Raw genomic sequence first — 24,669 nt, 5'->3', positions numbered from 1 at the left:
ACTTATATTTAAAGAAAACAGGAGACTTTTTGAATTGGGTTGGTTAAAAATAAATTGTTAGTTCTTTTTGTATTTTATGGCAATATATTGAATATGTGAAAAGAAAGAAAATGTTTAACCTTGAAGAGTTAATTCTTATTTTTCTTTAGGAAATACTGGTTCCAGTAGACTTTATTTTGTGTTCTTTATAAATAAGCAACCCTTCAGTGGGTCTCAATTTTGGAACTCTTGGAAGCACTGCAACTCCTACCACGACATCTGCTCCTTCAGGTGGTTTTGGAACCGGGCTCTTTGGAACGAAACCTACCACTGGGTTCACTCTGGGAGGAACAAATACAGGTAAGGAGGATTGTCACATTTCAGGGAGTAGCTATGGGATATTCTTTTTAAGGTTCTGGTTTATATCTCTGCCCTTTATAGGGATTGTCATTGGTGTCAGACCTAAAAAATGGTAAATATGAAGATGGAAATATATATAGGGATGTGGACTTAAGGGCCAGTGGTAGGCCTCACATCGGTTATGATCTATTCTAGTGTAAATGAAAACACCCATTTAGGGGTTCTTGGATGGCTCAGTTGGTTAAGGGTCTAACTCTTGATTTCCACTCGGGTCATGATCTCATGCTTGCAGAATGAGACCTTCTTTGGGCTTTAAGCTCCTTGGGGAGTCTGCTTGAGATTCTGTCTCTGTTTCCCTATCCTCCTGATGCATACTGCACCCCCCTCCCCCAAGCTCTTTCTCAAAAATAAATAAATCTTCAAAAAAGAAGAGAAACAAATTTGAAGAAATGTGATTTTTTTAAAGAAAGATTTTATTTATTCATCAGAGAGAGCGAGAATAAGCAGGGGGAGCAGGAGGCAGAGGGAGAGGCAGGCTCGTCACTGAGCAAGGAGCCCATTGCAGAACTTGATCCCAGGACCCTGGGATCATGATTTGAGCTGAAGGCCGCCACTTAACCAACTGAGCCACGCAGGCATCCCAAGATTTCTTTTCAAAATAACTTCTTTTTTGGTATACTTGACACAAAGAAGATCTACCTCTTTAAATATAAAGAATTAATTTAATTTTTACATGAGAGTATATAATGCAGTGTTTCACCTTAGTGAATATAAATCAAGTTTACCAATTTGGACGTTTTTTAATTTGCATATATGGGGCAGTCAGCATCCTTTCTTGCTATAACATTATAATTTACCTTCCTAAGAGACGTTTTAAGTTTTTATATTATTAAAAGAGTTGTTTCGATGGGAAAAGGGCAAGAGGTCAAAGTTTCTGGTAGACATTTCGATAATAAAAATCTGTTTTTTAATACTTAAAGATATTTGGTTATTAAAAATGTGTGTCAGTAATGCTGCCATTTCAAAAGCTTATTTCTTTATTTACTCTTTATTCTGTACCCGCAGGGCCTCTTGGTCTCTGTTACCACTTTATGCATTGACATTCCAGCTTTGATTGCCACTTTTCACAGCCACACATAGAAAATGTAAGAACTGCAGGAATGCGGGAGCTTCCAGTGAGCTCCTTGAAACAACTTTGTGTGCCAGTGTTGGCTTAGAGTAGCTTTTTTTCTCCTTGCCTAATGTTGTTATAAGCAGTCGTTGTTTGCATTTATAAATCTTATTCCCTATATAATTATATATAGCCGTTAATATGAAAACCAGTGGTCTAGGAAGAACGTTTCTATTAGCGGTCATGGTAGAAGATACTGGTTGTTGTAGTATCATATCCTGAGGATGACTCTAAGTCTTGCCCTTGTAATAACCCCCCCAAAATGTCATCTGCCATTGATGATTAAATTTTATTTCTCTTTTTGTCCCCAGGAATAGCAGCAACTATAACTACAGGATTAACTCTGGGTAAGAATTTTTGAGAAAAGATCCCAGATCTGTGGTTTTCTTCTCTTCTCTTTCTTATTATCTCACAGAGCTGGGCTATAGAAGGAAGCATGTAAGGAACCTAATAGATCACAGACACTGACTCATTATACAGCCTTTCAGTACTGGAGTTTTTAAAAAAGTCAATGACTTTTTAATTCAGGAAAAACCTTTAAATAAAGAAATGGTTTTTTCTCAGGAGGTTTAGTTTACATTGTATTTTTATAGTCATTTGAACCCGTTTAGTGGAAAAAAAAAAAAAGACAACAAACTCTAGACCAGAAGTCTTAGAATTAAGCCCTGGTTGTAATTCCAAATCATTGTGAGGTCTTAGGTAGTCATGTAGTATCTGGCAGCTTTTGGTTATCTGTAAAACAAGGGTAGGACTGAAAGGTTTTTGTATTTCTTTCCAGCTCAAAAATGCCATGGTTCTCTGTAGCGATACGCCGAAGGGAATGTGAGTAAGTAGGATGACAGTTTTTGGCATTGAAACATGTGAAAATCATAGCATTCCCAGTAATACATAGGTTCATGTATAATGGCTATTTAATATCAGAAGTTTTACTCAACACCTCGTAGGTGTCTATTACTTGGTCGTGTGGGAGAGATGAAGGAGTATGACCTAGTGTTTTCTATTAAACAGCTCTTTCATGTCCTCCGTTCAGGTACTAAATTTAGTGAAGAAACTCTGGGTCAGTGGAAGGGGAAAAAAGGAGTTGGTGAAGATAATCTGTAAAAATTTGTAGCATTCAGGTTTGCATTATCTTTCAGATACTTGTCTTTGTCACTGTAGTCTCACCTTGTAGGTATTCAAAATATCTCCTAATAACTGAATCACTGGATGACTGTAACATACATTTCTTTGTAGGATAAGTGTTTAAACATCTCTCCTAAAGAGTCCTATGAGAGCAAAACACAAAAATAACAGAAAGGGGAGGTGGAGGATTGTTTTTGTGTCTTTCTAATGAGTTTTTAGGCCTGCTACAATTTTTCTTAGGCTCTAGACACACGTCAGTGCTTGATTTATGGCTGTGCTAACTAAACATACCCCTGCATTTTTTTTTTTAATGGACATTCATTTAGCTATATTTTTTTTCACACATTGTCAGTATTTAAATCCACTCTTCATATATCCCCTGCTTTTATTCAGTGCCTCTACTGTTTCCTCTGTTTAAAGTAAATAGCATCTGTCCAAAAAGAACCACACTTATGTGAGCTTGGTAATGCATAGACTTAGATGATTTACCAATGCGTGGTCTTTAAAATTTTGCTACTTGATTTACAAGCATACCTTCATGACTTAAGATTAACTGTAGTTTAGCCCCTTCAATCCTTTTGTCAGTGAGGTAGGATTTAAATAAATGAAGTCTATTTCTTTCATTAAATATTTCTTGAAAAAGCTTGGGAGTATGAAATTTGATGTTTGAACTGTAAGGCTTCTAACTCTCAGTTCTTTAGATTTCATGAATAATGAAACTATTTGCTTTATAAGATTTATAATATTTGCTGAAATCTTATAAATAATTACCAGATTATTTTATTATGTAATTTATTTATCTGTTAACAGCTGTCCTGAGGTATAATTGAGAAGTAAAAGTGTAAGATATTTAAAGTGTAGAGCATAGTGATTTCATATATACGTGCACATTGTAAATGCCCATCAAGTTAATTAACACATCCAATACTTGATAATTTAAAAAGTATCCAATTACAAAGCATGACTAGAGGACAAGAAGTATTCACCTGGAAATATACAAACTAAAACTGCTTTTTCAGGAGGATTTAAAAAAAACAAGTAGTATGTTCACATTTATTGAATTAACAGATAAACTCTGACCTTTTTAGTAAAGACAAATTAATAGACCCATAAATACAGAGAACTGATGGTTGCCCGAAAGGGTAGGGAGGACAGGCAAAATGGCTGACGGGGAGTTGGTACAACCTTCCAGTTATGGAATCAGTCACAGGGATGGATATAATCCGTGGTATTGTAATAAGGTTGTATGGTGACAGATAAGGTAGTGACACTTGTGGTGAACATAGCATGTATAGAGTTTTCAAGTCACTGTTGTACACTAATGTGACATTGTGTGTCTACACTTTAAAAAATTACCTAAAACGTAAAGGAGTTAAAATCATATTATCCAGACTACATACACCATTAAATCCCAGCTTTAGACTTATTCCATGTTATTTGCTTAAGCCAATTATGAAGAAAAATGGGATCCAGCTTGAAAGCATTTGAGAATTTTGTCCATTGAGGGAAAATCATTGTGAAGACTTTGTAAATTATATTTGGTTTATTTGTAGGACTTGGACAGAATACTTTAGGCTTGACTTTGGGAACCACAGCAGCTACTTCAACTGCAGGCAATGAAGGTCTTGGTGGTATAGATTTTCGTACCTCATCAGATAAAAAGAGTAAGTAATGTTCTATTCTAACCGTAACTTAAATTTCTATGTCAGTAAGATTTTTAGTTACATGTTCAGTAGTAAAGTTTTTACTTATACATTTACTTTATATCTCACAAATTTTTTGTGTATTATGTGTTTAAGATTTTATTTCCCTAGAAAACTGAGTTTTGTTTATGCATACGGTTATGTAGCTATCAGTGTGTGTATTCATATATGTTCTTAAGTTGGGATCATGAACACATGTATGGTATATAAGTTGATACTTGAACAACATGCTTTGAACTGGTTAGGTCCACTTATATGTGAATTTTTTCCAGTAAAAGTGGAGTCCTGTAAATGTGTTTTCCTTATGATTTTCTTAATATTTTCTTTTCTCTATCTTACTTTATTGTAAGAATGCAGTATGTCGTACATATCACATACAAAGTGTGTGTGAATAGACTTTATATTGTCAGTAAACATTCTGGTCAGCAGGAAGCTATTAGTAAAGATTTTGGGGAGTCAAATTATGTGTAGATTTTCAACTGCCTAGGTGTTTAGGACCCTTAATCCCTACATTGTTCAAAGGTCAACTGGATTGCTTTGTAACCTGTTCTTTCTCATATGTTATATCACCAATATTTGTCAGTTCAGTAATTCTTTAGGAGTGTTTTATTGCTGCTTAAGTCAGCTTTATGAATCGATACATCATTAATCAGCCGTCCTTCCATTATTAGTGTTTGTATTCAGTTCGTATATTCTAGGAAGTATCAACATATTGAGCATCTTTATGGGGAGAGGCAATGTGGTATTGTAGCTTAAGGGGATAGACTTGAGCTGAAATCTGGCTTCAGATCCCCTCCACTGTTCATAAGCTCTGTCACCTTGTTCAAGTTATTTATCCCTCTGTGTTTAGTTCCTTTATCTGTAAAGTGGGGGAAAAGAACAGTAACTACTTGACATTGTTGGCCCAAGGATTACAGTTTATAAGACTTCAGTAGAGCCAGGCACATAATGAATGCTCTCTATGTGTTTGTTTTTCTTATAAATTTTCATTCATATTTTTGATTATTTTTTAAAGACAAATACCTAGAAACTTAATCACTGGCTTAAAGAGAGGGAGATTTTTGGAGACTCTTCGTAAATATTGTAAAATTACTTTCTAGAAGGAGTTTCCCAATTGATTACCCACCAGCCAGTATGAAAATGCCGTTCTCACTGTGCTCTTGCAATGCTGGATATTCTTTTTAAAAATTACCAATCCAGATTCATTTTGAAATATGTTTTAGTTTTGTTGATTTCCTGTGCATGATTTTTTTTGTTTTGTCTTGCATTGTGTCTTCTGCCTCTGATGAAAGCATGTTTCTCGTATTGCATTGAATCCTCTGAAAAACTTAGAATGATTACAGTTGAAGGTGTCCATATATCTGTGCAAGAATTTTTTATTTGGATGTAGACAATTCTAGGGTAAAGTACTGTTTTAAAAGCTAGCTATCCTAAAATCCTTTTAAACTTAGAAAATTTAGGATAACTTTGAATGAAAATTGATTTTTATTTTATTTTACTTTTTTTTTTTTTTAATTTTATTTGACAGAGAAGAAGAGACAGCTAGAGAGGGAATACAAGTGGGGAGTGGGAGAGGGAGAAGCAGGCTTCCTGCTGAGCCAGGAGCCTGATGCAGGGCTTGATCCCAGGACCCTGGATCATGACCTCAGCTGAAGGCTGATGCTTAACAACTGAGCCACTCAGGCGCCCCGAAAATTGATTTTTAAACATAGGGATTTGTCTCTTGGTTTTACTTAGTTTTCTTTGTAGCCGCATCAAAATTAGAAGAAATTATCTTAGATGTTTTAGCAGCTTTTTTTATTAATCAGCTGAAGCAGTCTGGTACCCTTGAACTACTTTGATTTTAATTATGAAACTGGTTCTCTATTTATTGCAATTGCTTTTAGGCTCCACATGAAAGACTTGATAGAGGCAAAGGAGTAAGAGAAATATAAGGAGTTAATCTCCCTTCGCCCCCCCCCACCCCCGCGCCACTCCACCTTCTCCCATTGTCTTCTTCTTGTGTTGTGCCTCAGAGTTGAACCAAAGGAGTATGTAGAATAAGTGCACATGACCTGATATAGCACATCCAGTTCCTTTAACCTGCTATACGTGTCCAGGGGTTCTTTATTAATCTAAAGGATTTCTCTGTTTCCCTAGCAGCTTCATCAGTTAGCCTGGACCTGCTGTATTGGGTTTGATAGATGAAGAGGGCTTGGAAGCAGTCGTCTATAAGTGGGGGCAGCATGGAGTAAGATCTAGAGACAAGGATGATCTTTACTCTTTTGAAGAACTGCTGGAAAACCAGCGAGCCGCAGCATGGCAAGATCAGATTCCAGATGTCATAAAGGGAAGGGTCGTGTATGTCATCTTAAAGAGTTTTGTAATTACACGGAGGACAGTTGAGACCCACTAGGGGTTTGATGTGAATAATAGGACATGAGATACGTGTTTGAAGAAGAGCATTCTGGCAGCCATGTGGAAGATAATGTGCAGGAGGGCAGGAACAGAGGTGGAGTGCTGACAGTGAGCTTTGACAGCAGTCCACAGGTATTACAGATGCCAAGCTAGATGGACTAGTCAGGGCCCACGGTCGGCCAAAAACAGGCCTAAGTTTTCTTTTTTTTTTTTTTTTTTTTATTAATTTTTTATTTTTTATAAACATATATTTTTTATAAACATATATTTTTATCCCCAGGTCTGTGAATCACCAGGTTTACACACTTCACAGCACTCACCAAATCACATACCCTCCCCAATGTCCATAATCCCACCCCCTTCTCCCCAACCCCCTCCCCCCGGCAACCCTCAGTTTGTTTTGTGAGATTAAGAGTCACTTATGGTTTGTCTCCCTCCCAATCCCATCTTGTTTCTGGACAAAGGCAAAAGGTAAAGGACAGGTTGGAACTAAAATACTAGCTGTTTAGATGCTTTTTTTCTTCACATTTTAACATCTGAAATTGAGATGTATCTTGAAATTAAGGTCTCATTTTAGAAATAGGCACATAACGTATATGTATGAGATAATTAATATGCTTAATGTTAAAATAGCTCTGAGAAGTCAGTGAGAAACATACCTCAGATATACCTCAAATAGCCTGAATAGACCATTCACTCAAGGAGAAATAGACTTGTCTAATTAATATTTGAAATGTTTTACTTAGTACTGTCAGAAATATGAATTTAGATGATAATGAAGTGGCATTTCTCACCTATGTACTGGCAGATTGTTTCAGAAAAATGTCCATTGTTGTTGAGGGTGTGTCGGAAAAATTACTTATTCGTAGTAGGTGGGAAGATAAATTGGAACAGTTGTTTTAAAGGATCAGTTTGATAATATGTAGGTTTTCCTTGATGTAATCTTTGACCTATAAATTCCTCTTTTTGTGGAATACAAATAAAGTCATGCACAAGCATTTGGAGATAAAGGCATTGACTGTAGCAGCATTGTTTATATAGTAAATGCGTACATGTTAAGAAGAGGGTTGGGCATAAAGGTTCTGATACAGCTATGTCATCAGTATTCTGTGGTCATTTAAAATCATGTTAAGTGACATGAAAAAGACTTAATTTCAACATCCTGAGAAAATATGTGCACATAACTTATGTCATCCTGATCACGTTTAAAAATGTGTGTGTAAGTGCCAAAACAGGTTGAAAGAGGAACCATTAAGGTTCTCTGATGGGATGAAGTTTTGTGTGTTCCTGTATTTCCTTCATTAAGCAGGTCTTATTTTGCAGTGTGAAGTAAATTCTGGAAAAGCAGAAAGTGATTCACTGCAGTTTGCTGACGGAGCATTTTTACTTTTCTACTTTTAGACATACACTAATAATGATAGCCACTAAATAAGTGTTCATAAGAAAGCTGTTGATCTATCTGCACACATTAAAAACATCATCTTAAAAAATTGCTGCTTTTGTAAAATATTTAGAGACATCCGGGTAGTCTGACATATTTTAGTATTCTAAACTGATAGAACCTAAGAAAGTAACCAGTAGAACTTGCAGGAGGTCAACTGTGCTAAGCAAGAATATTTTTCATAGAAGATAGTTCAAAGAGGAAGAATCTCGCCCTTGAAAGAAATAGATACAAATCAGCTACGTAACTATGTGTTTATGTGTATACAAACATGTCCCCATAGTATGTTGTTTGGAGTTTGTGACAAGTGACCTCACATGATGTCTACAAGTCTGTCTGTAAAATGCTTAGAAGTTTCTATTTATACCTAAGTTTGTGTTAAATTAAAACTTGAATTTGGAATACATTGATAAATGACCTGTTTTTACATAAAGCTTCTTGAATTTTCTAGGTGATAAAACAGGAACAAGACCAGAGTAGGTTTACAATTTAAATTTTAAAGTATTTTATTTGAAGAATTTTATTTGTTAATTTATAGGCAGGTGGTCTCATCGGAAGTAAAAAAAAATCTATATAGACATTTAGAAGAAAAATTCTTTGAATCAGTTTTTGTCTAAAGTAAAATAATAAACATATGCTCTGGAAAGATTTTGGCAGGTCAGGTCTTTAATTTTTAATCATTAGGAAAGTTTATAACCAATGCTTTCTGGAATACTTTATGCTCAGTTTTAGGTATATATACCTTTTCTATATAAACTACTATACCAGTCCCATTTATTTTCTGATGATGAAGAGGGAGAAAAGCCTCTATCTATAATATACATCAGATCAGTTTGAAGATCACTATTTTTACTAGCACTTACATTTTCTCACCTAATTTGTATTACATTAGATAAAACATTTGTAAATAAATGATCAAGTTCATGCCTCCAAAATATCTTCTGTATACTTTAGCCCTATTTCATAAAGAAGAAAGCTGTAGGAGACTGAGGTTTGCTTCAGGTTCTATCAAGGAAGTAGTAGCAGATCTGTGACTGAATTTTAACTCATAATTCCATTACACCATGCCACATTTCACCTCTTCCTATTCTCACTAAATATTTATGATTCCCTTAGTCTATCCCTAGGTTTTATTTTGTTGAAGAATAAATTGAAATTCTAAAAATCAAGTAAAATACAATGAGAATCTCATTATGAGAAGTTTGTAGACTTTCTTTAATGAATGCTTTAATATTTTTGAACGAAATAAAAGGTCAGTCATACAGTTTTTGAGCCAGGGGAACTAAGTTCACTATTTAATCTCTTGTATTTTCTAATTTTTTTTCTTAAACATTTGGTCAGATGCATTTTAGTGTACTTATGATAGGTGCCAGTCCTTTTAGAAGAGAAATCTCCCTGTCAGATGAATTGTTAAAGCTATTTTAAAGGTCAGGAAACAACATTTTTTTAATAAAGAGATTTGAAATCAACCATAAGAGCTATAAATGGGGAATATTTGTTTTACCTCCTCCCCTTTAACACTTATGTAGTGGAACTCAGCTGTCAGCTTTTTAGAACCTCAATGGATTTAATCTATCTGTGGCGTTTTTCTCAGGGATAGTAAAGCACTGAAGGATGAAAATCTCCCTCCTGTCATCTGCCAGGATGTTGAAAACCTCCAGTAAGTGTGTCAAATGTAATTAGATATATCATGTTGAAGAATGTTAGAATCTATTTTAAGGGGAACATCTCTTCTTCCTCTTAAACATTTTAACTTGGGTGTTGGTAAAAATTTTAATATTTTTATATACAAAGCAGAATAATGGGAATTAAAATTCTTTTATTGTCAATCTGAAAAAAGCATGTGAACTGTGGATGAATTTTTAATATTTCCTTTTTAAAAAACTCTAGGACTCTGACCAGCCTATAGTAAATATACTTTTTTCCTATAGGAAACCAAAGGTGTATTTTTTTGGAATTCAGTTTTATGTATCTTTTTAGGAAATTTGTGAAGGAACAGAAACAGGTACAAGAAGAAATTAGTAGAATGTCTTCAAAAGCCATGCTTGAAGTACAAGAAGATATTAAAACTCTGTCACTGGCTGCCAGTGGATTACAGAGGAACACCCCCAGTATTGACAAGTTGAAAACAGAAACTGCTCAGGTAAACTAACTTAAAGTAATTTTATTGTAGGGTTTTGTTTCGTTTTATTTAAGTCTTATAGGTTATAAGACTTGATACAGATGTTCTGTAAGAAAACTGTATAGCATGTGTGCTTTTTAAAAAAAGATTTTATTTATTTGAGAGAGAGAGAAAGAGAGCATGAGAGGGGGGAGGGTCAAAGGGAGAAGCTGACCCCTTGCTGAGCAGGGAGTGAGTTGCAGGACTCAGTCTTGGGTTTCAGGATCATGACCTGAGCCGAAGGCAGTCGCTTGACCAACTGACACCCAGGAGCCCTAGCTTGAGTACTTTTAAGTTGCTATGATACTAGTAGTCACTAGTTTGTATTGAGTTCTTATTATTTATGAGGCAGTATTTTAAGCAGTTTAGTTTTCATGACAGCTCTATGAGTTAGGCCGTCTTATCTTTGTTATATAAAGAAGAATATGGGCAGAGAGGTTGTTAATAAATGGAAGAGGTTGTCAATAAGTGGAAGAGCTGATACTCTTAACTAGTTTCTTTCCTAAGAGTACTTGCTGGCTAAATTGCTATATCATGCAAGCAAGGTAGAAAAATATGTTTTTAAAAATCTGTCATCCATTAAATAAAAGTTATATTAAGCTTTTTAACTATTAAAAATTCTGATGACTTGCCAGTCTTATGTCTTAGTTAAAAATGTTAATGAGGCTTGTGTTTTTTTCCATTCATATGTACTTGTTTTTTCTTTCTATGGTATAATCTATGTCATTTTTTCTTGACACTCTTGCCTCCCTTGTGTAGTTTGAAGTCTTTCATTGTCTCCTCCTGGCTAAATGTTCCGTCTCTGTGTGCCCAGCTCCCCATCTGTTTAAAGGTGGGTGTTGCGTAGTCTTCTGTAACCTTCCTGAGTGCTAGATGAATGCCTTCTTCCATAGTTCTCTGTGATATCACACAAAATACCTGTCTTTAGTCCCTCTTAGCAATTTGCTATTCCATTGAGATGTGAGTATACCTGGTTCTTTACCTAACAACTTCAGGGATCCAGTTTTAAATTTATTCATGGGGACACCTGGGTGGCTCAGTTGGTTAAGAGGCTGCCTTCCACTCGGGTCATGATCCCAGAGTCCTGGGATTGAGTCCCACATCTGGCTCCTTGCTCAGCAGGAGGCCTGCTTCTCTTTCTGCCTCTGCCTGTGCTCACTCTCTCTGACAGAAAAAAAAAAAAAAAAGAAAGAACAGAAAAAAAAAATTATTCTTGGATAAAATAAGAGGGGCTTTACAGTTACTTAGTTTTTAGGATTTTGTAGTTGTTAGCTAGGCTCTTTCGCAGCTGTGCACATTCTGCTTATGTTTCCTTCCCAAACCCTGTTCCTAGTCTGTTTCTCCATCGAAGACTGGCTGTTACGCATATGGATACCAGTGTGTGATATGCATTTGGGGAATTGAATCTTTCCCTATAGTTTTAATCTCAAGTATTGTTTTATGATCCACTTTTTGTCACCATTTTTTTATTGAATGAAATAGTTTTAAAATGCATTTCTCATGCAATCTACTTACTTGACAAAAATCGTTTTTCTCAGTGATACAATATTCCAAGTTACTTGTCAGGTCCTTGCAGGAACATTTCCTGGAGTGCGGCACAACAGTGCAGAAGGGAAATCCTTTGTCCTCTTAATAAGGTGATGAGGAAACCAGGAATGAGAAAAATATAAAGAAAGAAATTCCATAGTAATCTTTTGCAAGAACTTGAAACCCACAACTTATCTTTAGTTTGTGAGGGGACATTCATTACTTTTACAGCTAAGGGATAGCTTCCAGTTTTCAATAAATTTATCCTATACTTGATTTTTCATGAAATTTGAGATTTTAAAAAACACTATCATTGAATGAAGTCTGCAGTGCTAGACATAAGACCGCCACCCACCATACGCAGCCTCTTGAGCCTTTGCTCTGCTTTTCTGAAAGTGGCAGAGCCTCAGATGTATTGCTTCTCACTAATAAATGAATGTGTACCCTTGGCCCTGAGATTGGAAAGGAACAGTGTCACTCAGGGTCCAAGTCTGGATGCAGGAGCACATTGTGGAAGAAAACTGCTGTTTCCACTCCTGTTAAGGAGTTAAGCTATCCCTGTGAAAAGGGGGTTATGCAATCAGGATCTCAGAATAGTATTTGCAGGGTACCGTCAACTGTGCTGGTGTATTTCTGGGACTAGTATGTATCTGAATACAGGTTTTTATTGAAGTATTTTTTGAGACATGCACGAAGCCACTATTTATGCCAACGCCTGTTTTAAGTTTGCTACACAGTGTGGTAGGAACTTAGTTTGAGCAGAGGTTAAAATCAGAATTACATACCACTTGTGGATTACCTCTAGGTGAGTTTGGCAATGAAGCAGTGGCTATTCTGCTGTTGGGGCACAAGCTGTCAATCATTTTTCCTTTCAAATCATCTGAGAACCCCCTAATGCTCTCTCTCTAGATGTCCTGGAGCTTTTCATCGGAGACTTGCCCTAGAAAGGAGGAAAACTGATAAAGCTCAGACAGAGATTGAGAATGAAAATGGAACCACTGTAATAGATCTTCCAGGTACTTTATCCCTCGAAACGGACTGTTCAGGGACAGGCATATCACCTGCTGAGTGCAGTTTGATATCAGCGTCTCTGCCCCCATGGCCTGAGGAGCCTGGCCTGGACAACCCCGCCTTGGAGGAGAACACGGCCACTGACAGTATGTGCTCTTCACCTTGCTTTTGCTTTTCATCTGTTTTCAAATCAGATATTTCCTTTCTTCTCAGTACTCCCTATTACTTTCCCTACATGGGGTGTTGTTGTTGTTGTTGTTGTTGTTGTTTTTCCTCTTCAACAAACAATTTTACTGAGATATGCTTCACGTATCACATATTCACCCTTTAAGTGTACAAGTCTAACAGTTTGCCGTTTAGAAACAGAAAGCGAGTCTTACCTTGAGGCTTATTCTTCCCCCTCCCCCTCTTCTGTTGTAGTCCACAAATTCACTGGTCATCAGCAGGCTTCTTTTGTTTGTTTGTTTTGAAGCCTATTGCTTTTCGACTAAGAAATCCACAGCATCAAGAACAAAAATAAGGGCGCCTGGGTGGCTCAGTGGGTTAAGCCGCTGCCTTCGGCTCAGGTCATGATCCCAGGGTCCTGGGATCGAGTCCCGCATCGGGCTCTCTGCTCAGCAGGGAGCCTGCTTCCCTCTCTTTCTCTCTGCCTGCCTCTCTGCCTACTTGTGATCTCCTTCTGTCAAATAAATAAATAAAATCTTTAAAAAAAAAAAAAAAAAAAAAAAAAAAAAAAGAACAAAAATAATACCTCAGCCTATGTGCTTATTCTGTGTCAGCACTGTGCCAGGCACTTTACATATATTAACTTATTAAATGCTTGTACCAATACTGGCTTTTTTTTTAATGATGAGGAAACTTAGTCAGGGAGTCATTGGTCAAAGTCTGAGAGCCACGAAATGGCTAGGTATGTATCTGACTCCCAAGGCCATGTGTCTGACTCTTGCTGTCCTCTGGTAGCAGCCACTGATCTGTCTACATGACCCACCAGGAAACACGCAGAAAACCTCTAGTCATAGATCTTGGGCATATCTTAGTAGTTGGCCCTTTGTCTTACTTTTAAATAGGTTTATCTCTTATGAAAATTCCAATTTTTCTAAAAATCCCAGTTTTCCCAGCCATGGCTATAACAATTCTTCTATCTCCTACTGCTCAGATCAAGACCCTCCTCTTCTTGCTTAATGTGGTTATTTTGTCAACCACTACGGTGATTGTATGTCACAGAGTTTGTCTTTTTTATTTCATATGTACTGCCTTGCACTGTTTACAGCTGTTTCATGGGTCAGAGTTTCTCTGATCAATTAGGACAAGATGATATTGTTTTATGTTTCTTTATCAGATCACTATGTGGTCCCTAGTGATCTGATGCATAGTAGTTATTTGTTGATTATTCACCTTTCGAAGAGGAAGTGTTTTGCTAATCTTATCTATTGGTGTTTTGGTCATTCTGTTTTTCTTATCCCGTGGTATTGCTTTGTTATGAATCATCTATTAACATAAGGTCATCACTAATGATAGATGATAACTTAATTATGTGAAGATAATCAAAATATAAAACGTTTTTCTTTCTATTTTTCTCCCTCTCATTTTTACCTTGGCAGCTATGCAACAGCCGGTTAGTTTTCCAGAAGGCAAAATTACTACAATTGAAATTCACCGGTCTGATCCTTATATTCAGCTAGGAATTAGGATTGTTGGGGGAGGCTTAGCGCCACTGAACAACAGATACATTGTTATCCAGGAAGTCTGTCGGGATGGGGTGATCGCCAAAGATGGAAGACTTCTTGCTGGAGACCCAATTCTTCAGGTATCAATTTTTTAAATTATTTTGTTAGCTTGCCTCTTTTTTTGCTCTTATTCATCAATTTAAAACTTGGGAAATTAGGGTACTGTGGAATCTGACTTATAAAAAGGTAAGTTTTACTGTTTTTTTTTTTTAGTGCTAAACAGATCATAATTTATCAGTAATTTCTCCGATTTCCCCCAAACTCATGGAATGTATTTTTACCGCCATCTTAAATTGGATCCCGCATGTGCCTCTTTGTGTGGCTCTCCAGGCCAGCTGGATTCCTCCTGGCTTGGTCTCCATGGTTGTCTATTTCGGGGCCACCTTCACTGCTAAATTCTCTTGTTCCATTGGCTCTATCCCTAGTCCCAGGGTACCATCCATCAGTTTCCTTTGTTGTCTGATTCATCCTTCTCTACACGGATTTCTATAATCTAGAAAAGACGGGTCACACAGCATAAGTTACTTAAAACTTACAGCATTCAATTTAAGATAGAATTCGGGAATCATGACCACCTCTTGTTGGCTCTCAAATGCACTCTCATCCACAAACAGCCTGACTCTGCACTAATCCTTGGTGCTACCCTCTCCCTCTTCTCTTTAAAAAGAATGAGCTACTCCAACAAATGAACTTGCTTCGGGCAAGATAATATTATGTTAGAGGGCATACTGATGAGCGTGAGATGGCCAGAATTCCACTGTTCATGTGAATTCTAGAGTGTATGTGAAAATTGACCTGGATATATGACCCATGCAAGTGTATGTGGTACTTGAAGCTAAAAGAATGGATATTTAGGAGAGAAGAAATAGGCATGAATGATAAAAGATGTCTTCTAGGAACCCAAGCTCAAGGACTCTTGCCTCCTCGATTTCACTGCTGGGTCCTTCCGCACAGTCTGTTGGTATTCACCCCTTCTCTTTTCCCTGCCATCTCTCTGGTCTGTGCCCTCACTGCTTCATGTCTAACCCAGGAGAATCAAAACCCCTGCCTCCCTACTCTGCTCTGAAATCCGGTATGACATTGTCCGGTTAATTCACCTGTGACTCTGCTTTCCCTGGATAGATTGGACCAGAGAATCAAGTCCATACTGATTAATCTAATAGTCCAGGTCCTCTTTGAAGTCTTACACAACCTGTCCCCTCAGCCTTCACCCTTGCTTTTTCTTTCAGCTGTAGCCATCGGTGTATTACTGAAACATCATAGGCATGGTGGTCAGAGCTGAGGGTATAATTAAAAGCAAAAAGCAAGCCCTGCCCTCATAGAATGTATAATGTAGCAGAAAAGCCAGACATAGCAGTCTCCTTGCTTCCTTCCACGTTCCAGCCTGTCCCCATTGTGCTACAGCTTCCCCACCTTCATCCAGAAAGCCCTGCCCTGCCATTTTCACCCATTCAGACCTCTTCTCACACTAAGTGCTGAAGACATTCCTTCTCTTCACCACTGAATACATAATTGGTCACAGAGTTATTCAAATGCAGTGTCTTCCTTTGGGGATGGCAGCCGCCATTATTACGTACTATGGGACAGGCTTCTCACAGAGCTGTGCCTGGAGTCGATACCCAGGACAAACTTGCTGAGTCAATAAAATTAGAGTGGATTTGGTTATGATATCCTGTTGGGAATAGCTGTCTTCTTCATTAAAACAAAACTTAGAACCTCTAGGATTTTTAATTCTTCAAGAGAAATGTCCAGAGGGGAAGACAGACAAACTAGGCTCCAAGAGCAGCAAGGATTGACCTTTCCACTGGGGTTCCTGGCTTTAGTTTCCACGCCCATCCGTATTCTTCCTCTTGTAGATTGTGATTTCCACTTCGACACTTGGGCCCAAAACCCCTCCTTCATTGCACTTGGCCTGGCTGACACAGACTGAACTTCCAGTGTTTTGTTCTTGACTAAATCCGAAGAGGCAATAGGAGAATACAGGAAACATAACTAATCCACCTTATGTAAAATCCATTTTCTGATCCTACCATATTTACAGCATTCCTGTGTTTGCTGTCCTTTTACGATATTAGTAGTATTCTGGTTGCATGAGGTTGGCACAGCTCTCTGGACACCTTACCCTGTATTCCTTCTACCCCAGCTCCTAAACTGATTCTCCGTGGAGGAACTCTTGTAGCTGGTTTTGACATTTTGACACCTTTGTGGCCAAGACAAAAAGAACCAGATTGCCCTTTTTTCCAGCTTACACAGGGAGAGAGAGCAAGCACAGACAGACAGAGTGGCAGGCAGAGGCCGAGGGAGAAGCAGGCTCCCTGCCGAAAACAGGTGAGACAAGCAAAGCTTGAAGGAGCTGTGGTTCCAAAGTTGTGACTTCCCTGCTCTTGTAACGTTCACTCTCCGCTTCACCTCCATACAAGTGGGGAAAATCAATTTTTATTGAGAAGAACTCATTATCTCTGTAGTGCCCTTTTTATAAAGCATTCAGAGCATTTCAAACACATTATAACTTGTGTTCTTATAGTATCCCTGTGAAGTAAAGATGGTTATTATTAGAGAAAAATATTTTTCAATAAGAGCATTAAAATAGGTAAAGTAGAGGGGCACCTGGGTGGCTCAGTCATTAAGCATCTGCCGTCGGTCAGGTATGATCCCAGGCTGCTGGTATCCAGTTTCACATCGAGGCTCTCTGCTCAGCCAGGAATCTGCTTCTCCCTCTCCCACTCCATCTGCTTGTGTTCCTTCTCTTGCTCTCTGTCAAATAAATAAATACATACATAATAAATAAAATCTTTAAAAAAAGAAAACAGCTTTAAAATTTTTTTTTTAAAAATAAGATAGAAAAAGTAGAAAATAATCCAGGCCAGACCTTCCGGTTCTATAACCTACCAGAGCATTTAATGATATGGGTATCTCCTACAATGATAGGGGTGAAACAAAGATGTGTATGGTGTTTTATTTTGTTTTGTTTTTTTTTTTGTTTTAAGTAAGCACAAGAAAACACTCTGACATAAAGGAAACCAAGCAGTAACATAATCGAGCATCAGGAATTAAAGTAGGTTGATAGTCCCTGGGAAATGTGTATAGTAAACAGAATTAACAATGAAGATTTAAGTACTGTGTAAGAAAACCCAAATTTAAATACCATTTCATTACTCCTTTTCACAAATGTTTGGTTCATTATAACTATGGGAACACACACCCGGTAGCCATCTTGCATTAGGAGGGAGATTCAGGCGTTGGTCTCTTGTCCCAGACTTGAGGTTTAAAAAAAATTGAATACAAATACTTATATGATTACCAAATATAATATATTGCTCAAGTTGTTTCTTTGTGAAAACCATCTTAATGTTTTGGATTCTGAGAACAACATGTATTCCATGTCGGAAAAGGAGACTAAGGAAGGCAAAATACAGAAAATGAAGAAGGAAGTCCAAATCACTGTCAGCCTAAAGTCCGTAAGATAGTGACATTAAAGTTTTGAAGAACATCGTCATTTTTCTGTATATGCCTACAAATATATAGGTACCTATTTACGTAGGTACTTAGACATGCAGTCAGCTTACAAATTCTGAGTTTGCCACCCTTTCTTTACGTCAGCTGTATGCTGTGGACTTCTTACCCTGAAAATAGATGCACCATGATATAGCTGTATAGTAGACGTGTTGTGCTAAAACTTACGTAAACACTCCCCTGTCAACAGACTTTAATGTTTTGTTTTCAAGTTTAAGACATTTTGCTTAACTTCCCTCTAGAAAGATCATACCAGTATATACTCCAAGCAAAAGGGCATGCCACTATTTTATGAAATACAGGTATTGTCATTTAGGCATCCTGCATTTTTAAAAATCTTGACTTTAACAGAATTCTTTTGTTGTGCTTGAAACCCTGAAGAGTTAGATAGGCAGTTGGCCTAAACCCAAATGTTGGCCCATCGTTTAAAGCTTATATGTCCACTTCCATCACACACCCAGAATTTTGTCTTTTAAGAAATCAAAAAAGATCAGGGATTTGTTTGTTAATAGGTTTGCATGAGCAGGGGTCTTCCCATAAAGCTAAATTACTGGTTATAGAGTATTTGGTAGTGGTGAGGGTTAGGCAGTAAAGCAAACAATTCTTAATATTGAAATGAGATCACAGGGGTTTCTCACCCTTCACACCATGTGATCTAATACTCGGAAGTGTCAGAATCTCAAATATCTGGATTGTAAGCGTTCTACTTTGGCATTTACCTGTTAGATCAAATCCCCAGACTCTGGCCACATGAGAAGTGTTATTCTTTCAGTTATTTGAAGAATTGTCTGAAACTAGTTTAATGAAATACTTGAATAAGTAAGTGACTCTAATAGGGCCTTAAAATTGGTTATCACTCAGGCACCTGGGTGGCTCCGCGGTTCAGCATCTGCCTCCGGCTCAGATCCTACATCGGGCTCTCTGCTCTGCGAGGAGTCAGCTTCTCCGTCTTCCTTTGCCCCTCCACCCTGCTCTCTCGCTTTCGCTCTCAAATAAATAAATAAAATCATTTTTTAAAAATTATGGTTTTCACTCCTTTTCCAACTTGAGAACTGAATCTGGAGTTCTTTCTTAACATTACTGACTGCAGTCATGGGGGGAGGAGTGTTCTACTTTCCACCACAGCTTCTTGAACGCAGGCTGTCAAATTTTCCCATAGCAATGATAGTAAACTTGGAAAGTTGTAGTCTTGACCAAGAATCAGCATCAAGTAAACCAGGCCTGTACGTTAAAAGCAAAGATAAAATAGCTTTAAAAAGTATAATAAATGTGAATCTGTGTTTCAGATCTAGATCTATAAATACAGATAATGGACCTCTAAATTTAACGTGGTTGTCATCACCTCTAAAATTACATTTATGTGTGAGTGCACATATGGCATATATACACACACAATTTGTGATATATATAAATACTAATCCTGTTTTACAGGACCTTTGTTATCATTCTTTTCAGGACTGTTTAAGCTGATCCCTATTTTCGATTTGAAGCTGTAGTGTGTGGAAACAGAGCTACATGTAGTTTCATTGATTATCACTCTCAAAGTAGCCATCTTGGAATTTATTTCAGAAATCACAAAGGATTGTAATCCAGTTTAGAATCCGTTCGTCCTTATATCTTCTTTGCTCTCTTTCTCTCAGTGCCAAGGCCAGTTTTGCAGGGGAGGGAAGTATAAAAAGACAGTTACCCTTCAAGAAATCATGGGGAGATCAGAACCCAGGCTTTGCTTTGGTTATATCCTTGTTATTTCCAGGATTAGGGAAGGTTTACCCAAGAGGTCTGTGTGTGGCTCTTTTACCTGCAGAAGTTTTAAAGTATTAGCTCCTGAAATGAACTCCCTCGTCTACCCCACCTCCAGCAGGGTCCTTCAGTCCCCACTCAGGTGAGGCTCTGATACAGCGATGATAAGTGCATTGAAAATGACCCTCCCTATAATTTTTTTAAGTGAGAAGCATCATTAATGACTGGTGATTATATATGTGTGTTTTCTCCAGGCTAGTGGCGACAGGGTGGATTTAACAATTGCTAGGCTGGATAAATCCCAGCCTGGTAACCCTGTCCAGGACGCAGGAGCTCAGAGTAGCAGCCAGCAGCATGCACAGACGCTGTACCACAACAGACCCAGCTCACACAAGATGAGGCCTGGAGTTTGCATGTTTTCATTCATCTGCCCTCAGGGAATCCTTGTGACAAACTGGTAAGATTTAAATGAGGGCTGTTACTCTGTTGGAAAAGGTGAACACAAGGTGTTTGGGGGTGTGGAATGTGTGTTTGGCTACCTTGAGAGTCCCTGTACAGTCTGTTCCTCAGCCAGTAGGGGTGGTTTCTTAGTAAGAAGGTCCCTCTGCCAGATTGATGAGAAGTGTTTGATCTTCTAGAAAGACTTCTTTGTTTGGTCCTGCTTGAAAGTGGGATTTATCTTGGTTTGCTCAAGCAGTTGTAACAGGAGGTTATGTAACTGAAAAAAAGACAATGACCAACAAGTCCATACTTAGCGGTTGGGCAGGTTGCCTACAACAACAGAATTCTCTATGTGAATATGAAGCATAAATCATACTTTCTGATACGTACATGCAAAACACAGAAAGCATTTCTTTTTATGTTACAGTTCATAGGAATACTACCCTAGATCATTTTAAATTCCCGTATGTTGAGCTTTTTGCTGCATCTTTCATATATCAGTGCTTTGATAATATATTCCTAGGTCATTTATCTGTGCCAAAAATTCTGATGCTGTCTCACTTTGGATGCAGAAATCAGTAGAAATCAAAAAACAGTGGCACTTTACTGTGTTCTCAGTGTTATTTACTTCATTTGATCTTTCATTTGAACTCAACTTCTAGTAGGCCAGAATTTTTACAATGATGCTGTTTACCAACTGTGTGAAAATCAGACATCGGAAACTTCCTATAGATTTTTTGTTTGTTTGTTTTTACTTCCTATAGTTTTTAAGTAGACCAGTAAATAAGTTTTAATTTAGCAAAGCAATTTAATTTTACTTAAGGAGAATGACTTGAGAAACACATGTTTAGCTTAAAGTGGCTTCTTAATGTAAGTACAATTTGAGAGAATAACTCTGTAATGTCACAGGAGCCCAAGAAAGCATTATTTATTTATGTATTTATTTATTTTTAAGATTTTATTTATTTATTTGACACACAGAGATCACAAGTAGGCAGAGAGGCAGGCAGAGAGAGAGAGAGAGAGAGAGAAGCAGGCTCCCCGCTGAGCAGAGAGCCCCATGCGGGACTCAATCCCAGGAGCCCAAGATCATGACCCGAGCCGAAAGTGGCTCAACACACTGAGCTACCCAGGCGCCCCAAGAAAGCATCATTTAAAGGCACAAGTATTTTTGGCCCATCAGGTTTATCTTGTTTTCTGAGCTGAAGTATAGACTAGTCAGTGGTCTTTGTTCAGTTAAAACTTTTAAGAAATTATAAGCACAAACTTCATCTTATTTTTGAACAGAAAACGAAATGTGTGAAGGGAACCTATAATTTTGCTTTGACAATGATGACTACAAAAAGCAGTTATTGTTTCGAAAAGGAATTTGAATAGGAGTTGTTCATATCGCTGGTCCTTGCTTTAAAGTTACATATATATACATATTCCTAAAGAATCATAATTAAGGCAAAAGTTGGTAACTGAATCCATGAATTCTACAGAAAGTGGAAATATGGGTGCTCAAAGACAATGCTACAAATTTAAGACTGTTTTAAGAACTACTTAACCATTTTAGCGTTCATATAGAGGACGATTTATGTCCTTTTGTTTGTTTTGGGCACATATATTTTTCTTTTTACTAGTTCCTCTTCCTTAATTTTAAGTGGTGGTGTTTTAAATAGGAATGCTGAATTCTTACTCTAGGTGCTCTGTAAGCCTGCTTGTTAGAACAGCCACATGAAATGTAATTTTAAGCATTAATTTAGCAATTTACCATTAACATACAGCATTTGTGATGTCAAATCCTACTTTAAAAAAATAAAGGTGTCCTAGGGAAAACAAATACAAATTCATCAAAATAACCTGTTCAGAGGATAATCATTGTTAAAAATTAAAGCACACATTACTCTATTACTAAGCCCCTGCGTAGCCCCTGCTTGGAAACATTCATCCAGTGTTAAGCCCTTAGAAGTTTCCATGAAGTATACCAAGAGTAATCTGTGAAGTTTGGCTAAAATGCATACATCTCAGCCATATGGAGGAATAAAACAACCACCTCTAATTGACTCGATACCTGACAGACACAAGCGTTGAAGTCAGTGTGCTCCCAGCTGAGTTTACCTGGATTGTGTTCATAATAACGTGGGTCTTGCCCAGTTTGGAAGGATGCGAACATAGATGTCATATGCTATGATACCACCTGTGGACGTTTACAGGTTTTCTATGAGGTCAAAATTCTAGGAACCCTAGGCTATTTAAGTAGTGCCCTCAAGAAAATTTCAGAGTGTTGGTTTCAGGAGCAGAGAAGAGCAGACACCCCTGCCGGTGCAGGGCTTGACTGACACGTCGTACCTGTCCGCTCTGAAGCAGTGTCACTAAAGGAAATGTTACAGTTCTAGCAAAAGAATTCATCTAGTTCTGCTGTTGATTTTGTTAGTCATGGTAATAGATATCTTGTTATCTACACTATGCTGTTACAGTATATGTGTTAAGGAACCTTTTGAGAAAGGAGCTTCCATTATTACACCTAATGGGATAGCACCCTTGTAGTGTGGATGCATATAGCATCATGCTGTATGAACATACACAACTACATATGAATACATGTTTATGTATATACACTATGTGTGTGTATGTGTATTTTTTTTAAACTTGAATCACCTCAGATCCCAGTGTGATCATGAGTAGCTATATAATTTGGAGCAAATTACATGAACTTTCCTTTTTTTTTTTTTGAAAGATTTTATTTATTTATTTGACAGACAGAGATCACAAGTAAGCAGAGAGGCAGGCAGAGAGAGAGGAGGAAGCAGGCCCCCCGCTGAGCAGAGAGCCTGATGCAGGGCTCAATCCCAGGACTCTGAGATCATGACCTGAGCCGAAGGCAGCGGCTTAACCCACTGAGCCACCCAGGCGCCCCTACATGACCTTTCTAATAAGGCTATTCCCTTGTTTATAAAATGGGGCCAACCATAGGATTTACACTCCGGACCATTGTAATGAAATGTAATGAAACCATGAAAATGAAATAATACATGTGAAGCCATTTGCTATACACATAGTAAATCTTCAATAAATGTTAGTTACTATTGCTATTTTAATATTAATATTGCATAGGTACACCTTGTTTTTTATAGCATTCTAATTTTAAAAAAGGGTGATGTTTTAAATTTTCCTTTTCTTCTAGGAGTGTCCCCATAAATAGAAACAATCAATATCGGTAAAAATTGCTTTTTCCTGAGAACACAGTTTGTTGGAAAATTGTTCTCTTCCTTAACTTTTTCAAAAGTTCAGTTATTTCATATCCTTATAGCTTTCCGTGAAGATTGTGAAGATGATTTTGCACCCATTTCATGACCGAGCATTCTCATGAGTAAGAAACAGAAGATAGATCTATAGCTTTTTTCTGGCAGTTAACAAAATCCGCACTTTACTTTTGTACTGTTCTGTCACCATTTCTCTCAAAGAATAGAGGAGAGAGAGAGAAATAAAATTAATTAGCTTGTCTTCAGAATCTTAAAACTCAAGTGCATTATTGACCGTTGTAGAATTGGCCCTATTTTGACTTCCATATGTCAACAGTCCTGAGTTTTTTCTGTTCCATACATAGTCATATGAAAATACAGCCGTCCAAAGTCTGACATTGTGATCCCCAGTGTTCGGTGTCATGTTTGTACCATGAGGAACTGTGTATTATTTCTACAGTAACTGATTTTAACAGTGACTTTATCATTGCCATGGTATTTTTTCCTTCAGTTTCCTTACTTTACTTCAGCTATGTATTATTTATTTTGCAATGAATTTTCTTCTCCTGTGTTAGGATCTTACCCAGTGTGTTACATGCCAAGAAAAACACATTACTGTAAAGAAGGAACCACCTGAGTCCCTGGGAATGACAGTGGCAGGGGGCAGAGGAAGCAAGAGTGGTGAACTGCCCATCCTTGTAACCAGTGTGCCAGCTCATGGCTGTCTGGCACGTGATGGACGCATCAAGAGAGGTAAGATAGGGAGGGCTGGGAACAGTGAAACTCCTCCCATCTTCTCCCTGCATGCCACTCATGTTTGAAAAAAGTAACAAATATTCCCCAAATTTTCTATTAAATATGATTTTTTAAAAATCTTCTAAAGTGTCCCTTCCATATATAAGTGTAAAACCTCTCTCTAAGGTTAGAAAAACGCCTAATGGGAAGGAAAATTGCTGCAGTTTGATGATGTTTTCGTTCTTTTTTTTTTTTAAGAATTTATTAATTTATCTGACAGACAGAGATTACAAGTAGGCAGAGAGGCAGTCGGGGGGTGGGTGGGGGGGAAGCAGGCTTCCGGCTGAGCAGAGCCCCATGCAGGCTCGATCCTAGGACCTGGGATCATGACCTGAGCTGCAGGCAGAGGCTTTA

At 37.7% G+C, this 24,669-nt stretch overlaps 1 protein-coding gene across 1 annotated transcript in view; it reads left to right on the top strand.

The window, feature by feature from the left end:
* Positions 1 to 24,356, top strand: part of LOC131813647 (ligand of Numb protein X 2-like) — a 28,168-nt gene extending 3,812 nt beyond the window's left edge. The window contains exons 2-8 of the mRNA XM_059144006.1: positions 271 to 339; positions 421 to 451; positions 1,822 to 1,857; positions 9,768 to 9,833; positions 12,771 to 13,018; positions 14,474 to 14,679; positions 24,096 to 24,356. Coding sequence (XP_058999989.1) covers positions 271 to 339; positions 421 to 451; positions 1,822 to 1,857; positions 9,768 to 9,833; positions 12,771 to 13,018; positions 14,474 to 14,679; positions 24,096 to 24,341 — 902 coding nt within the window. The 3' untranslated portion in view covers positions 24,342 to 24,356. The remainder of the gene's footprint in view (positions 1 to 270; positions 340 to 420; positions 452 to 1,821; positions 1,858 to 9,767; positions 9,834 to 12,770; positions 13,019 to 14,473; positions 14,680 to 24,095) is intronic.
* Positions 24,357 to 24,669: the final 313 nt, after the last annotated feature.

Source organism: Mustela lutreola, chromosome 13, assembly GCF_030435805.1.
Source record: "Mustela lutreola isolate mMusLut2 chromosome 13, mMusLut2.pri, whole genome shotgun sequence".
Classification (NCBI taxonomy): Eukaryota; Metazoa; Chordata; class Mammalia; order Carnivora; family Mustelidae; genus Mustela; species Mustela lutreola.
Note: the sequence above shows the minus strand (reverse complement) of the source record. Positions and strands in the feature narration are given on the sequence as shown.